General features: G+C 38.1%; 1 protein-coding gene across 1 annotated transcript in view; it reads left to right on the plus strand.

The window, feature by feature from the left end:
- Positions 1-18,116, plus strand: part of tanc2b (tetratricopeptide repeat, ankyrin repeat and coiled-coil containing 2b) — a 105,624-nt gene that overhangs the window by 45,371 nt on the left and 42,137 nt on the right. Inside the window, exons 4-5 of the mRNA XM_079594689.1 lie at positions 1,685-1,844; positions 3,675-3,914. Coding sequence (XP_079450815.1) covers positions 1,685-1,844; positions 3,675-3,914 — 400 coding nt within the window. The remainder of the gene's footprint in view (positions 1-1,684; positions 1,845-3,674; positions 3,915-18,116) is intronic.

Genomic DNA, 18,116 nt, shown 5'->3' on the forward strand with positions numbered 1-18,116 from the left:
ACCTCCCTATCATATACAAGAGGAATAACACATACGTTTTCTCAGGCCTTCAACTCATTGAAGAAGCCGTGTGAGCAGAAACGTGTGTGTTATTCCACTGTGAAAAAAATTCAATAAAACGTAAAAATGTTGAGTGCGGATCATAGTAATTTGAAGTAATTAAAAAGATAGGATACCAGATATAAGACAAGAGAGCGTGGTGTAAATTACTATATTACCCTAGACTATTACAAAATAAAAGTTATTTATTGAACCTTGAACCTTTATATAGAGACTTTCCATTGCACAAAATGTTCTTTATAGAAAAGTTTCAGATTATTAAAATGTTCTTTAATCTTTTTATGTTCTTTAATCTAAACTTCTTTTTTAGTTTTTTCAGTCGCCATAGTCAGATACATAAACAGTATGCAATAATAATAATATATTATTGTAGAGTAATTATATTTATCCTTATGATAATGTCACTGGTGACACTTTACAATAAGGTTCATTAGTTAACATCAACTAAGAATGAACAACACTTCTACAGCATTTATTAATTGTAGTTGATATTAATTTCAACATTTACTAATACGTTATTAAAATCAAAGGTTGTATTCATTAACATTAGTTAATGCACTGTGAACTAACATGAACAAACAATGAACAGCTGGATTTTTATTAACTAACATTAGCAAAGATAAATAAATAAATACTGTAACAAATGTTTTGCTCATTGTTAGGTCATGTTAGTTAATACATTAACTAATGTTAACTAATGAACCTTATTGGAAAGTGTTACCATGCCACATTTGGTATGTGGGAGAATTTTAATCGTCATGAAAATAATATCACGACGCAGTAAAAAGAAACGTCCACAGTTTTACAGTAAAAAAAGCCTTGTTCTTTGAGGTGTCAGCTTTATTCAAACATGATCTTTCCCTCCTGCAGAGAAGAGGACACATATGGCATTGAGATGCGTTTACCTCTAATTAGGGAATAACAACCTCTCTGCTCTTCCGCTCTGTCGATACAGCAGTTTTCACAATTTCCCTCACGTTTGCGTGCATTCGTGAGTTTAAAAAACAGGATCAGAAATATAGTGTTGAATAACCTCAGAGAAAGAGAGAGTGTGTGTGTGTGTGTGTGAGGACTTTCTCTCTGACCTTAAGTAGTTGTGAGGGTCTTAAGGCGAGGTGCTTTGCCTGTTGTGACGTTTGATGTTAATGTTGGGAGTGGGCAGATTATCCGTGCCATGCTTCATCATGCCCTGCCCGGGTCCTCCGTGCCCACCCGACCCGACCCGACACCGGCTCAGCCTGTCACTGAGCGCCACTGCGTCCCATCAGAGAGAGAGAGGGATGAATTGGTCAACTACACACACAAGCACGCACTGAGAGCAAAGTCATCGTTCTCAGACACTCCCTCTGTTCGCTGACTGGACCGGTAAAAAATTGACCAGAGAAAACTCACGAATACACCGCAAACCCAGACGTAGTACTGAAGCAAAATGAATATTGAGCGGAAGTACGTAGGAGGGCGGAGCCAGGTGTGTGAAAAAGTAACTAGCGTTACCGATTAGAAAAATGAACATAGATATTTTGTTGTAAATTGAAAAAGTAATGCGTTACTTTACTAGTTACTTGAAAAAGTAATCTGATTACGTAACTCAAGTTACTTGTACTGACACTGGTTGTGTGTGCAGGGTTTAGGAGCCAGCGGCAGGATGAGTCCGTGCTCCACCCTGACCAGCAGCACCGCCTCTCCTCCGGCCTGCAGTCCCTGCTCCACGCTCCCCTCAGCCCCGGGACAGCCCGTCACCAGCCCCTCATCCACCCTGGAGAGCAGAGACAGCGGCATTATCGGTAAGAGTGTCTACTGCTTTTCTCTTCTGCTCACCAATGCTGCGTTTATTTAATACAGTAAGAAAAAGTCATGTTGTGAAATATTATTACGATTTAAAATAACCATTTTCTATTTGAAAATATAGTCAAATGTAATTTATTCCTGTGATCAAAGCTGAATTTTCAGCATCATTACTCCAGTCTTCAGTGTCACATGATCCTTCAGAAATCAGTATATGATGGTGATTTGCTGCTCAAGAAACATTTCTGCTTATTATCAATGCTGAAAACCGTTCTGGAAATTGTGAGACATTTTTGGTCAGGATTTTTTGATGCATAGAAAGTTTAAAAGAACTTGTTTTAATATTTTGACATTTTTGGAATAGCATTTATTTGAAATAGGATATTTTGCAACATTATAGATGAGAGTGAGAGATGCGGTAGAACCGATTTACGCACACGCCGCTTGTGAAATTACATTCTTTCAAATTATTATTGTTTCCCACAATACAAGTGTGGGGCTTATGGTAAAATTATGCACAATTCTCGCAATCGCCGAAATTCAGGCCCTGAAAAGATTGATACTTGACACCCATCGAAACAATATCCTCTTGCAAAATATTGCAATATTTTTCCCTCACCCCTAGTGTATACTGAATTTGATATTCTAATATCACTGACTTAATGCATTAAGACATGTTATACATTTTTCACATCAAGTGTTTTAATATATTCTGCTGTTTAAGTGTGGCGAAGGCCGTATATGTGGATCGCAAGTGTCCAAAACCTCATCTAATTTTTCTTCTTTTGAGGTGTGATCCAAATATTCATGCTTGAAACAGATGTGAACCTGACAGGCCCTCCAGGTCTCTGCACCTGTCACACGACTGAAAACTATGAATTAGTGTGTTCAAACTGAAAAATGCCATGAGGTGCTCAGATAATACACGTTTTCTTTAAAAAACTAAAAAAACAACAACTCTGAAACAAATATGCAAAAACTACACACTTCAGCTTTAAATATTTTTTTGGTAACACTTTGTAATAAGGTCCCATTAGTTATTAACTACCATTAACTAACAACAAACAGTACATTTGTTTCAAAATGTATGAATCTTTTTGAATGCTAGTTAATTAAAAATACAACTGTTCATTGTTAGCACTTGTTTGCTCAGGTCCGTTTAATAATATTAACAGATACAACATTTGATTGAAGTGAGTCGTCAGCAATTCCAGTCTCACTTCCTGTTACATACCTACGTGACAATGTATTATTACATTTGAAAAACTGAATCTCTGAACGAACCGGTTTCAGACTCTTTGGCAAAAGAGGTGATGTACAATGTATATTATGAGAAAATAAAAGTGTTTTTTGACCTTGGATGCTTGTAAACCTGTTGTAGGACACATTAGACATCATTAGGAACCTTTAAAATGGCATAATAGGGCACTTTATTAATGTATTAGTAAATGTTGAAATTAACATTAACTAAGATTAATAAATGCGTTAGAAATATTTATTATTGCTAGTTCATGTTAAGTATTGTAGTTAACTAATGTTAACAAATGGAACCTTGATGAAGTGTTACCAATATTTTTGAGGCTCTAAAGCTCTGTGTTTTTCACACATATCTTAAGATAATGCAATGAAAGTCAATCCAAATGATGCTTGCAAAACTGAACAGTTCTGCAAGAGCTTAATTGCTGCAATCACTTTTCATACAGTATATTCAAATCCAGCTCCTCCAGGGAAATTATCCTTTCTAACAGGATTTTCTTGTCACAACTTTACACAAAAAAAAGCATGTGAACTGTAAGAAGCACAAATCTTGACAGCTCCTCTTTTCCCAGCCACCCTGACCAGTTACTCGGATCCGGACAGGAGCGGGAAACACGGCGATGGCTCTCGAGGCAGCAGCCTGAAGCTCTGGCACTCACACAGATCCACACTGGACTCCAGCCTGTACCGTGTGGACGAGAACATGGCCGCCTCCACCTACAGCCTCAACAAGATCCCTGAGCCGAGCTCCGCCCACTATTCCTCTCACCCCACCCCACTCTACCTCATGCCCCGCCCTAACTCAGTGGCAGGTGAGTCTTAAGCCCCGCCTCCTGTGGTTATGGATGTTTGTGTGCTGTGTCTTTATCAATCATGATTGTGATTTCCCGCTGTGCCACTCGATGCACTTAACAATCCCACTGCTTTGGGAACAGCTTCCTTTGGCAAATCCCAAACACACAAATCATGAACGTCGTCATGTTGATCACTGGGAAACATTCAGATTATAAACATTAGGGGCCCTATTTTAACGATCTAAGCGAATGGTCTAAAGCAGTGTTGTTTTTGGCAGCCCTTTTAGTTTTAGTCTTAGTCTTAGTCTTTTTGACGAAAATGCTTTTTAGTTTTAGTCACATTTTAGTCACTTATAAACTTGATAGTTTTAGTCAAGTTTTAGTCGACGAAAACGCAAAAAGGTTTTAGTCAAGTTTTAGTCCACGAAAACACAAAAAGGTTTTAGTCAATTTTAGTTAAAAAAAAAGAAAAGAAAAGTAGTCTTTAACTAATTAATTTAGGTTAAAAAGTATTGGAAATGGGCTTAGGTTTGACAGGTTGCAGCAAGTGCTGCAATTCATAAAACAACAGTTAACCTGAAAACCTTTGCATAATAAACTAGACTTTCTGAATAATTCGATTGGTTGGGTGCTGCTTACATGCGCTTCGTGAGGCACACACACACACACACTAGCACACACACGCAAGGTCTCTCGCTCCCTTTCTCTGCTGTGCGCGCGCTACACATGCGCGCGCGCTCTTGCTCGCTCGATCTAGATTCCGGGACATTTTAACTAATTTGCGGGCAATTCTGAAATTATCGTACATTATGGGATTTTTTTCATTATTGATCGTACATCGTACAGAGGTCAAAATGATCGTATTTATAGGCAGAAATGACATGCATTGTGAACGTCAGATTTATAATCATTTTCGTTCCGTCTCGTCAACGAAAACTAGAAAACGTCTCGTCATGTTTTAGTCACCTTGGAGCCATTTTTAGCTAGTCATCGTAACGTTATCGTCCTAAAAAAAAGGTGCGTCAACGAAATAATTGCGTTATCGTCATCGTTGACGAAAACAACATTGGTCTAAAGCACACGGCACAAGTGCAGTTAGGCCGTGTCCGAATCCACTTTTGCTAGTTTAACGACGGGAAAAACGGTCGGCACGCCAGGCACATGGTCTAAAAGGGTTGTCCCTATTCTCTTAATGGAGAACTCCGGTGCAAAATGAACCTTTGGTCTAATTACACATTGTTACCTAGTCAACCATTATCTGAGATTTGTTTTCATGATTATCGAATGTAAATAGTTTTATCTCTAAAAACAGTTTAGTCTATAACGCTAGTATAACGCTAGTATATTGGGCATATAGTAATGACAAATAAAAATCGCTTGTTAATACCACTAACAAGGCTCAAAATAGCCCCACACTAACACGGTAGCATAATGAGGGTCCCTACCTTCAAACCGAAGCATTGAGAACTTTGTCAGTGTCCAGACAGTTTAATAAGAAGATATTTTATACATACAGTCAACTTCGTGTATACAGGCAGAAGCCATCTTTGAAAAACAGTCTCTATCAGTCGATCTACGAACGCCGATCCAAGTGCGCTGAACTGTGTAAAATCTCATATGGTCCAGCGCACTTGGAACTGTATGTATAAAATATCTTCTTATTAAACTGTCTGGACACTGACAAAGTTCTCAATGCTTCGGTTTGAAGGTAGGGACCCTCATTATGCTACCGTGTTAGTGTGGGGCTATTTTGAGCCTTGTTAGTGGTATTAACAAGCGATTTTTATTTGTCATTACTATATGCCCTATATACTAGCGTTATACTAGCGTTATAGGCTAAACTGTTTTTAGAGATAAAACTATTTACATTCGATAATCATGAAAACAAATCTCAGATAACGGTTGACTAGGTAACAATGTGTAATTAGACCAAAGGTTCATTTTGCGCCGGAGTTCTCTTTTGAAGGCGAACTATGCCGTTTTTTTAGCTTAATTTACCTTAACTGAACAGCTTGAATGACTAAAAAATGACTTGTTTCGGGTTGAATGGTGGCCGTCTCGCTTCCCCCTGCAACTTTGGGCTGGCGGGCCGCGGGCCTCAGCGTCAGGAAGTATCACGTGATATCAGGTCTCGCGATGTAACGAATTGCTTCACGGCAAAAAAAATCTGCTAAAATTCGGTCATTATTGCGCTCCCTCACGCTGTTCGAACCCGAATGAAGATGATGTTGTAAAGAATGTCCGTCTGCTGTGATGTCGTTGGTCTACTAGCCTCTGCTATCTGAGAGTCGCCAACGAGTTTTTACGACAGTGTTGTCAAATATCTATTCCGAAGCTGTAGTGGGAGCTCTAGAGAAACCTGCGAGCAAAAAGCTTTCTAAGAGAGTTCATTGTAAAGCATTACGGAATACAGCGAAGACCTATTGTTGTTGTTGTAGCTGCTGTACTGGAAATTATTTTCAAGGAAGTACCGGGTCCATTAATGGGTAAAGTAACGTCTTCAGCTAGTCAGCTGGAGATCCTTTCCATTTAAACTGGTTATATCTCAGTAGTGAATGTTTTATGAGCAATACGATAAACGTATTCATCCGCTCAGTCACGCAGAGCCGAAGCACAACCAAAACAATGTTCTTCCGCAAAATGCATGCAGTTTAACCGCTAGAGGGCCAAAAGTTACATAGTGCACCTTTAACCACAAACAACTGGAAGTTGAATTGGAATGAAAGGAAATATGAAAGGAAAAAGTTGCACAACAACAACAAAAAACACGCAAGAACAGGCGTTCTGTTTAACGTTTGCTTTGTTCATAAAATGAGAATTAATTAAATATTTATAAAATATGTAACATTTGTAAGGTTGCACTTATTTATAATGTATTATTGTTGTAGTATTTATTATTTATATTTATATTAATGTTTTAGTATTTTATGTATTGATATATATATAATGCTAAAACATTATAATTATATAAATAATAAATGTACAATACATTTAATGTAAATAAATCTTTGATGCAACCTATAAACATTAATTGTTTAAAAAGCAACCTATAAAATTGTAGAGATTTTTGAATATTAAAATTTACATAATTATAATAACATTTATAATATTACATAATCTATTACTTTTGTTGTTGTTGTTGTTTTAAAAAGCCCACATTTCTATGTGTAATTCGTACTGAGAAATTAAATGTTTCTTTAAATGTCATTAAACTTCCTCATATTTTATTCAGGAATTGAAAAGGCATTGTTGATTCATTATGAATGGCTCACAGGTTAATGCACTCTCCTCCACTGTCCAATCCGGTAACACCATTACAGCTTCATTTCCAGTTCAGCTCAATCACACAAGTGTGTTCGCTCGCAGCCACTCATTGCCATCAAATAGCAGTTAGTGATGGAATCAGCCCGGGTCATAAACTATATGCTTTAGCTCTGCACTGCCGGGGTGGCGCTAACAGGAGATAAGAGGCGTCTAATAGCGGCAATAATGATGAGTCTTCTGGAATAACGCTCCCTGAAGTAAAAAAGCTAAATCTGTCTGATGATGTTGATAGGTCTGTTATATAACACAGCGCCTCTTCATTGCTGGCTGATTGTGTTATTGTCCAAGAAATCTGCATTGTTGTATTTATGAGAATAATCTTTTTTAGGAGAGAGAGAGAGAGAGAAGTGAGTTATGGTTATCTCAAAAGAAAGTGGCTCTCAAAAGGGCAAGTGATATAAAAGATTATTTCTTAATGGAGAAAACGGCTGGTATTCACGCTCGCTGATCAGAAGTGATGCAGTTGCTCTGAAAAACCATCCATCCCTGGCAGCGGCATTAATCGTTTTTCAAATCTGACTGTGGCAAGCTGTTTAGAACGGTCTGGAAAATATACCATATAATATAAAGATGAATTATTATTTTTATTGTACCAGAATATTCGTCATATTAAGTTAACACACAAATGGCAGGTCTGTCATTATTTACTCATCCTCATGATGTTTCCCACCCATATGAATATCCTGGCCACCCCTTTCATATAATAAAGTGAATAAATACTGGTGTTTTCAAGCTCAAAAATGACAAAAAGCAGCGTACAGTAGTGGCTACAAGTTCGATTAAGCCATACAAATATGAAGGATGAATAAAACAGTAAATTTGGTTAAGGTATTTAACTTTGGCAAAAAAAAGGCAAACAGCTTCAGGTTTTGTTTTACTATGCAAAGAAATACATAGAATTATATATATATATATATATATATATATATATATATATATATATATATATATATATATTAAAGCTAACAGGAAAAAGCATATACTGACGACAACATAATCAGTTATTTATATTTCATTGGTTCTCTCTTGTTTTTGCATGTGTTCATAATTTCTTTGTATGACTGCTTGGTGTCACAAAAATGATGTCTGAAACACAATTTGGCATGTGTCAGTTTTAAAGATTTAAACATTTCTGAAGTCATACGAGAAGTGATTATTTACAGTCATTAATGTTTTATTTTTAATTTACTGTAGTCATCTTTTTAATTTAGTAATTGTATTTGTAATTTAGTAATTTAGTAGTCTATTGTTTTTTGTTGGTGACGTCAGTTCAGTGTTGATTCAGTTCCATTTGTAAATATCGTCAATTATTAAATTAGTTCATTTCGTCTATAAAACTGTTCTGCAAAACATGATGTCATCGTCCAGCTCAGCTCAGTTCACATACAGTTCAGTGTTAACTATTAAAGGTGCGTTCACACTACAAGCGCCCTCTAGAAGTCACACTAGAAGCTAATTTTAGCAGTCAGAAACTGTCCTATAAGTTGTGATATATCTCCGTGTACATACAGTGGTATTCACAGCACTGACTCAGAGCCTGATTGGTTTGGTGAACCCATATATAGACCGGTATTTGCCCGTTTGCTGCAGTTAAATAGCCGCGATGGCAAAAACACTCACAGTTTCTCGTTCATCTTTAATATTATGCATGTTATACTGATTCCATTTATATTTAGAATTTTCCTTCCAAAATGTTTGTTTGTAGTGGCAAGAAAACGGATTTGTTGTCTACAACATGGAGAAACATCCGTGAATGTCACTCACAAACATTACTAGGCAACCAGTAGCGGGAACGCCCATTAGCGACCTAACCGCCAGCCACAAAGTCGCCAGTCGCTTGTAGTGTGAACGTACCTTAAGTCACAAGGTTTCCTTACGTACCATTAGTCTGTTGCTTCAGATCTTTGCTTGAACTGCCAAACTTCTACGCTGTTTGTAAATAGTGTTGTTTTTGTTTCTGTTATTGTTTCTGTTATTGTTTCTGTTTGTATTCCAATTGTAATGTGATATGCAACTGCAATCGCTCATTTCTTGGCCTGGGCAAATGTCTATCGTCCATTTATGTATGAACTGATGGTTTGTTCTTTACTGTTATTGTGAAGCGTCCTTGAGCTTTAGAAAGGCGCTATATAAATTAAACACATTATTATTATTATTATTATTATTATTATTATTATTATTATTATTATTATTAAGTGTCCCCAAGCCAGAGGAACCCAAACTCCATCAGGTGACAGAATGGAGAAAAAAACCTTTGGGAGAAACCAGGCTCAGTCTGAGGGCCAACGAACAATCACAGTGTCATTATGATTCAGGCTGCGTCTCAAGTCAGTATTCAGATCAGGATCGGGATCATTCAAATATTCATGCAGGTGCTTTTGCTTGGAGATCAGATTCATCACGTTGGTATGGAGCTGGTCATGGGTCTGTGTGGTTCTCCTGGTCTTTGCTGAGGATCTGTGATGGGGATTGTCTAGTAGACGGTCTCAGTGCTGACGTTCAGGGCTGGGTTTGGTCAGATGCAGGTCCTGTATAAAAGCAGATGGTTGGTATAAATCAGTATAAAGATGAGACCGATAGACTAATATTAGCGTAGATGCCATTCTTCTTTCAATGTAACAAGTACATCAGGTGTTATAGGAGGAAGTGTTCCTGTTTTCAGTTGACCTAATTAATGCCGCCTAACAATCATATGACTGATTTGAATAAAAGAAATTGATAGTGTGTTAAAGTGTATGCCAGTTGGTGTGTGTGATCTATAGACCTGTTTGAACTTGTAGCCCTGTATGGCATTGCTGTCGAAGAGTAATTAACTGGTGAAGTGGATTTATTTATTGCAGAGTTAACGAAAGTTATCATGAGCATTGAAGCGGATGTCATAAGTAATGTCAGTAGACCGGGAAGATTTTAAAACGAGTCGTTCATTTATAAATCCGTAAGATCTTACCTTCATGCTGTGGAAATACAAACCGGTAGACAGTAGACAGTAGCCGGTAGACGGTAGCCGGTTGACAGTAGCCGGTAGACAGTAGCCGGTAGACAGTAGCCGGTAGACAGTAGCCGGTAAACGGTAGACTGTAGCCGATAGACAGTAGCCGGTAGACAGTAGCCGGTAGACAGTAGCCGGTAGACAATAGCCGGTAGACAGTAGCCGGTAGACAGTAGCCGGTAGACGGTAGACAGTAGCCGGTTGACAGTAGCCGGTAGACGGTAGCCGGTTGACAGTAGCCGGTAGACAGTAGCCGGTAGACAGTAGCCGGTAGACAGTAGCCGGTAAACGGTAGACTGTAGCCGATAGACAGTAGCCGGTAGACAGTAGCCGGTAGACAGTAGCCGGTAGACAGTAGCCGGTAGACAGTAGCCGGTAGACAATAGCCGGTAGACAGTAGCCGATAGACAGTAGCCGGTAGACAGTAGCCGGTAGACGGTAGCCGGTAGACGGTAGCCGGTAGACGGTAGACAGTAGCCGGTTGACAGTAGCCGGTAGACAGTAGCCGGTAGACGGTAGACGGTAGACTGTAGCCGATAGACAGTAGCCGGTAGACAGTAGCCGGTAGACAGTAGCCGGTAGACAGTAGCCGGTAGACAATAGCCGGTAGACAGTAGCCGATAGACAGTAGCCGGTAGACAGTAGCCGGTAGACAGTAGACGGTAGACAGTAGCCGGTTGACAGTAGCCGGTAGACAGTAGCCGGTAGACAGTAGCCGGTAGACAGTAGACAGTAGCCGGTAGACAGTAGCCGGTAGACAGTAGCCGGTAGACAGTAGCCGGTAGACAGTAGCCGGTAGACAGTAGCCGGTAGACAGTAGCCGGTAGACAGTAGCCGGTAGACAGTAGACGGTGAACAGTAGCCGGTAGACAGTAGCCGGTAGACAGTAGTCGGTAGACAGTAGTCGGTAGACAGTAGTCGGTAGACGGTAGCGCTGAAATGGGGCGGGGCTACAGAAGGTCTATAGATTATTTTACCAATACACCGTTATATCAAATAAATCCGTTAGAAGGAAAATAAAAATAAAAATGGCAGTTCTGTAATTTTTTACTCATCCATGACAGTTTGCTTTATACAAAAATAATTTTTTGAAGAATTTTGAAGAATATCCTGGCTGCTCTTTCCTTTATAATAAAATGTGAATGGGGACTGGGGTTGTCAAGCTCCAAAATTACAAAAACACCTTAAAATTTACATTGAAGTTGGACAATATGACTTGATGTTCATACGAGAAGTGGATGAAATCATTATTTATTCGGTCCTTAATGTTCCCTTTCACTAATATTTTGAAAAACAGGCTAAAAAAGTCATATGGGCTTCAAAAATGACATGTCGACCCCATGCCATTGGTTCTTATGATTTAAAACATATTACAACCACCATGTTTGACTGATCAGTCTGTTTGTCATACAATGTTATCATATGGCTTCATGAATCCTGCAATATATGAAGACTTTTTATTATATTTGCATGTTGTTGTTTTTTTGTCAACTTTGAGCTTGACAGCTCCAGTCAGTCACCATTTACTTTCACTATATTGAAAAAAGTGTCCAGGGTGTTTTAAAAAAAATTCCACATAAGGAAGTCATACAGGTTTGACATGATATGAGGGTGAGTAAATATATGAGAAATACATTCAGCACATTAGTTTGTCTAGGTCACAGACAGCGATGATTGTTTATTCAGTGCGGGCAGTGCTGCTAGGGATCATGGGAGCAGATGTACTCATTAAACATGTATCGTAACGTGTCTTTTACATCAGTCAGTCAGAATCACAATGAGGCAAATCTCCACGGTGGCCGTCTGGATGTCTTTTCAATGCTAAGCCTGTAGTAACGCTGGCTTAATGTAATCTAATAGTATCCAAGCAAGCTGAAGTAATACTAATGCGTGTTTGTAGACTCCCATCGGCCTCCGAGAGGAGAGTCGAGCGCTGTAAGATGCCATTAGTAAGAGAAACCAGAGATTAAAGCCCTATTCGAATGGGACTAGTTTTTCCAGAGGAGGTTCTCTTTGTGATTTTAAACTCGTCCGAACATGTTTGTTTTTGTCAAACAGTCACAGTAAAAATTACCAAGCAAGTTGCCTTCAGTTTTTTTGGATAACGGTTTGGAATATCTGTGACTATTTTTTCTTAAATCTTCTTTAAAGTTTTTGTCCATTGCTGAATATCGTAACCTAAGCTGAATTTGTCAGCCCACATTCACTTTGTATTTAGACCTTTTTTTTTTTTTATGTATGGCTGCTGGGATCCCATTGAACATAACAAGAGAATGAAGACAATAATGAGTGTGTTCACAGATTTCTCCGAACGGTTTTGTGATGCACACGTCCAGATCACATGACCTTCCTACATTAGATGTAAAAACTACACTGCAAAAATGTTCTTCCTCAGTATTTTTGTCTTGTTGTCCAGTACAAATTAATTTAGAATCAAAATTACTTTAAATATTAAAGGGGTGATTAACTGAGAAATCAAATTTTCCTTGAACTTTTGACATATAAGAGCTCATCATACTATAAAAATATCCTGTAAGTTTCAGAACTGAAAACTTGTTAGTCCAATAAAAGCTGTTATTGACACCAGACTCAGCGAACGACTTTTCAAAGTGAGGATCTATGATGTCAAAGGGTATCAAACCCCGCCTCCGCAGAAGAAGATCGACGCCTACTTCAACACCGCCAGTTTAGCCCCGCCCACCGATTCACGCATTACATGAAACTCATTATAATATGCAAAACTGTTATCCAATCATAGCAGTGGGCATTTATTTCCAAGTCTTCAATGCGTCACGGCCATAAAAAACGAGTGTTTCAGGAGCTAGGCTTAAAACCGGGGTATAAAATAGCCTATTACTTAATCATTTTGATGTTTTTGAATGTAAAAACCAAGCGAACGTCATAAGTTGACCTCAGACAACAATATAATTTTTTTTAAAAAGACAGTTCATGACCCCTTTAAGTCTTGTTTACTGCAAAATGTATCAAAGTGAGTTAATGCTTAAACAAGAAGTAATATCTGTCAGTGGGGTAGATAACAAGTTATTTTTTCTTCAACTTTAACTTGTTTTAAAAAAAGCATCAACTTTTTTTAAATATCTAGTATGTATTGTTGCTGTTTGAGCGTGAAAAAGTCCCTCCAAAGGCAGTTCTTCTCTATATTAGTGTCTGTGTTTCTAAACTCCTGAAACGCCTCCATTGTAGTCTTGAGTTTCTTCTGGGAACGAACACGTCACAATATTCCACAATATTTAAATCAATCATACGCAGAATAAAGGGGCGTGGCCTGGTTGAGTTAGTTAGTAATGTTTGGTTATGTAATTACTGTGGTTAGTAATGTAATGTGTTGGAACTGGTGCTTATTGTAAGGGGCGGGACATTTCCCAAACACTCTCGAAGTGCTTGACCAATCACAACACACTGATCCAGTCGACCAATCAGAGCACAGTGTGCTTTTCAGAAGGCGGGGCTTCATAGAGACAGGAACTAAACTGATAGACTGGGAAGAGACGAGGTGCAACAATGGAGAATATGGGGAAAACTATGTGTTTTTTGAACATTCAAGAATTAACCTATTCTAGTAAAAAAACAAAATCAAGGGCATATTAGTTCATTTTTAAGTCATTTGGCTTCTCAAGTAAATGTATCTTGATTTAAGAATGTTTAGATATTTGTACAGAAAAACATGACAAAAATACTGAGTAAGAAAATATTTTTTTTGCAGTGTGCAGAGATCATCCATATCAGTACATGCAATCCTCGCTTCATAATTGCTTAGAAAACAAATCTAGTCCGAACGAGAGATGTGTAGGAGGAAAAAATGAATGTCTGAAAAAAAAGATGAAAGGGCAATGATATAAATAATGTACTGAGGTAAGTGATGATCTCAGTGAAAAGGAGAGAGAGAAATACTCACTATACAACCCAAATGATGTAACAAGAAATGAATAAAATGGAGGACAGATAAAAAGAAGGTGGAGAAGAGGTGGATGAAAGAAAAATAGGTGTAATGATAATGGTAAGGTAAGGGATTATGGGTGAGAAGTGGAACGGGAGAGATAAAGATAAGATGAGAATGCCGGCTGTGGATTGGCTGAGGAGATCAAAGCTGCAGGCTTTACCAGCTCAAACCCCCCCGAGCACACCGTCACATTCTCATCTGAGGAACGGAGAAACCGGGGACTTGAGGAGGTGTGAATGGGACCGGAGGAGTGCAGATTGTAGATTATGTAATGTTGTAGAGGTTTTGTGTGGAGTGTAGCTGAAAGGAGAGATACTGAAGACATGTGAGTGTTAATTACAGGTTTCTAGAAGAGAATGAAATTAAAGAATGGGGATGCAGGCGTGACGTAACACAATATAAACCTGAGCTTAAAGGGCTAGTTCACATAAAAAAAATAACATTTGACATCGTCCACATTGATGTATGGTTTGTTAAGATATGACAATATGTGGCCGAGATATGATATCTGAAAATCTGGAATCTGAGGGTGCAAAAAAATCTAAACATTGAGAAAATCTCCTTTAAAGTTGTGCATTTATGTTCACGATTGTGCTGCATTCACTCACAAAAATACATTTTTATATGTATTTTATATTTTTACGGTAGGAAATTTACTAAATATCTTCATGGAACATGATCTTTACTTAATATCCTAATGATTTTTGGCATAAAAGAAAAATCTATAATTTTGACCTATACAATGTATTGTTGGCTATTGCCACAACTATACCCGTGCGACATATGACTGGTTTTGTGATCCAGGGTCACACATCACAGGAACACAAAATGAGATGTTCAGCAGTATGTCCTGGCTGCTCTTTTCCATACAATGAAAGTGAATGAGGACTGAGGCTGTTGAGCTCCAAAAATGATATTCAAATTACTTTATTTACACTCTATTTCAAATCATCGAAATGCCATATGAGATCTAACAGACCATTTTTAAAGAAATTAATACTTTTATTCAGCATGGACACATTAAATTGATCTAAATTAACAGTAAAGACATTTTTCAAAATGTCTATTTCACATAAATGCTGTTCTTTTGAACTTTCTTTTAATCAAAGAATCCTGCAATAAGAAATGTATCATGGTTTCCTAAAAAATGTAAAGCAGCACAGCGGTTTTCAACATTGATCATAATCAGAAATGTTTCTTGAGCATCATGTTAGAATGATTTCTGAAGGATCATGTGACACTGAAGACTGAAGGACAGGAATGAATTGAATAGAAAAAAAAAATAGTTAAATTGTATTAATATTTCACAATATTACTGTTTTACTGTATTTTTAATGTAGCCTTGATGTGCAAAAGACTTCTTTAAAAATGTACTGACCCCAAACTTTTGAACAGTAGTGTATGTTTAAATATGGTGCTTTGAGATAAATCGTTATTGTCCTAAAGTTATTGAATGGCTTCAGATTATTTTTAGTATAGTGTACAATTTGCATTGACTACTTTTTGATACTGTGTTGTAGGGCTGAACGATATATCGTTATCGGATCTATATCTCGATATGAACTTTCAAGATATTACTATCGAAAAAAGCAACGATATCGACGATATAGATTCCCCCTCTCCGCGCTCGCCCTGCATACAACTCTGGCAGTCACAACAAACATCAGTTTTACGAGTGCCTTTGAATGCACAGCTAAAGCCAGCGCACACACTACCAGGGACGTGGGAACTATATTGTGAGAGGGGGGGCGGCGTTTCCATGGTGACGCGTCATTGCTTGTCACGTGACACACCGCAGCAGCAACAGCGCTGAATGAATGATGATCTGCTTTTATGACATTTTTCCTTTTTTATTCAGAATATTCACAAATGTGTTAGCTATGGCATGAAATATCTGATATTCAGATTGTCAAATACATGCAAGTGGAAGTATATTGTTGTTTAAACACCTTTATAACGATCGCGTTAGTTGAGCTGTATGTGCGATGGGCGCCGCCGTGTTAGTTTGTGCCGCAGACGCAGTTCAGAGAATCGGATCTGTTGGATTTACAACCTCTATGTTTACAACACGTGAATTCATCCACTTCTCCCGAAATACTTAAAAGTAAGTGGCTGGTGAACTGGGAATAGAATAGAGTAAACACTGAAGTTACTTACACAATGTGTATCTGATATGAATAAAACGTGTCGAATTATAATGGAAAGGATTATTATTACCTCTTCCATAGACATCAGTGTGTAACATATATATATATATATATAAACAACGGAAAACAAAAACAACGAACAAACGAACCCCCCTCAGCTGCCTGACCCCGAGAGGGTTTTTTTGTATTATGATCTTTTTATTTTTCTGAGAAATGCTTGGTTTTCACCAAACCCCGTAGTCATATCGTATTGTATCGATATCGAGATATCTGGCATGAAAATCGAGATATGAAATTTTGTCCATATCGTTCAGCCCTACTGTGTTGTTTACCCTGATATCCCTGATATCCATGTTTAGACTGACATGATGGAGAGTAAATTATGACAAAATCTTCATTATTAGGTGAACTATCCATTTAACTCGAGCTGAGGGAAGTCAGGCTGTGTTGCTTGGCTGGATTCCTTTCTATTGCATTTGAATTTCCATTATTGCGTAATGACTGAGACTGTAACTGGTCCAATAAGGGCAGCTCAACCTGACTCAGCTGGATTGTAATGCCCTGGAAGGACCTTGTGACAACGGAACGGTTTTAAAGCTACAATATGTAATTTGTTTCGCCGCTAGGGGTCGCTAACCTCTTATAATAACAAAGGCGTAGGTTGATGACGCATAACCGGAAATATGGAACTTGTCGTCATGCCGATGGATCTAATAATGTTTATGGATGAGTGAATACATTGATGTTTTTAATATGACTGTGGTTTGAAGCAGGTCGCGATTGCTAATAAGAGACAGATATCAGCGCCACACGTGAGTCTCACTGATATAAAGGAATAAGGACATTTAATTCTACCGATCGCAAGTGCTGAATTACTACTCACACACAGGTCAGTTTATTTGACGAATTAAACTTGTGAGGTAACAGCGTTTGGTCTAACGTTACACTATCATACTAAACTGCATTTGAGTGTGTTGAAAGTTATAATGTTAATCTATGTGTTAGTCTGTTGGCTGTATGAGACTAGCAGTAAGTTAGATCAACTTTAGAATAACATACAGATCATATTCTAACATTTCATCATGTTGAGCTATATAACATTGATTAGTTGTATGTATATTTGCTCACCTGTCTAATAAAGTACATGCAAGAGTGGTGTCTCTGTAGAAGTTAGTCGCGGACACTAGCTCTTGGCATCTCGAAAACGCCACGCTGATATTAATCCTCGTTTTAGTTCTCCTTTTGTCCCAAACTCTGCTTGCCATGGTCCATAATGTTTGAACGAAACAACAACAGCGCGAGCGTGCCGCTAGACGTAACGCAGTTGTTCACGTCTATCGCCATGGTTATCATGGCAGTTATAACGTAATAACGGAAACCAGGGATAACGCGGATATTACGTCATTGACAGCCGACAAGTGAACAGGGACGAGCCATTATTTAAAATAGGAATTTCTCTGAAATTTAAAATCTTTGGGAACTTTTGGGTTATTGTAAGTACTGCAAGTGATTTTTGGATATTTTATTACAAAAATCTTACATATTGTACCTTTAATTCAATTCTAAAGCTGCTGTAATTGCTTGTTTTCCAGTCTCACTGAAAACAGAATCTCAGATTCATCCACCTGCAGTTTCCTGGAATAAGATGCACCTGTGGCACTGCACACACACACACATTTTCACAAACTCAATTTCAAAGTATTATCTCAGAACAAGGCTGTCTGGTCGTATACACACAAGCACACATGATAACACACAAAAGCACACCCAAAATCAATTTTAAAATGATTTTTTTTTTC

Source organism: Phoxinus phoxinus, assembly GCF_949152265.1.
Source record: "Phoxinus phoxinus genome assembly, chromosome: 21".
Lineage (NCBI taxonomy): Eukaryota > Metazoa > Chordata > Actinopteri > Cypriniformes > Leuciscidae > Phoxinus > Phoxinus phoxinus.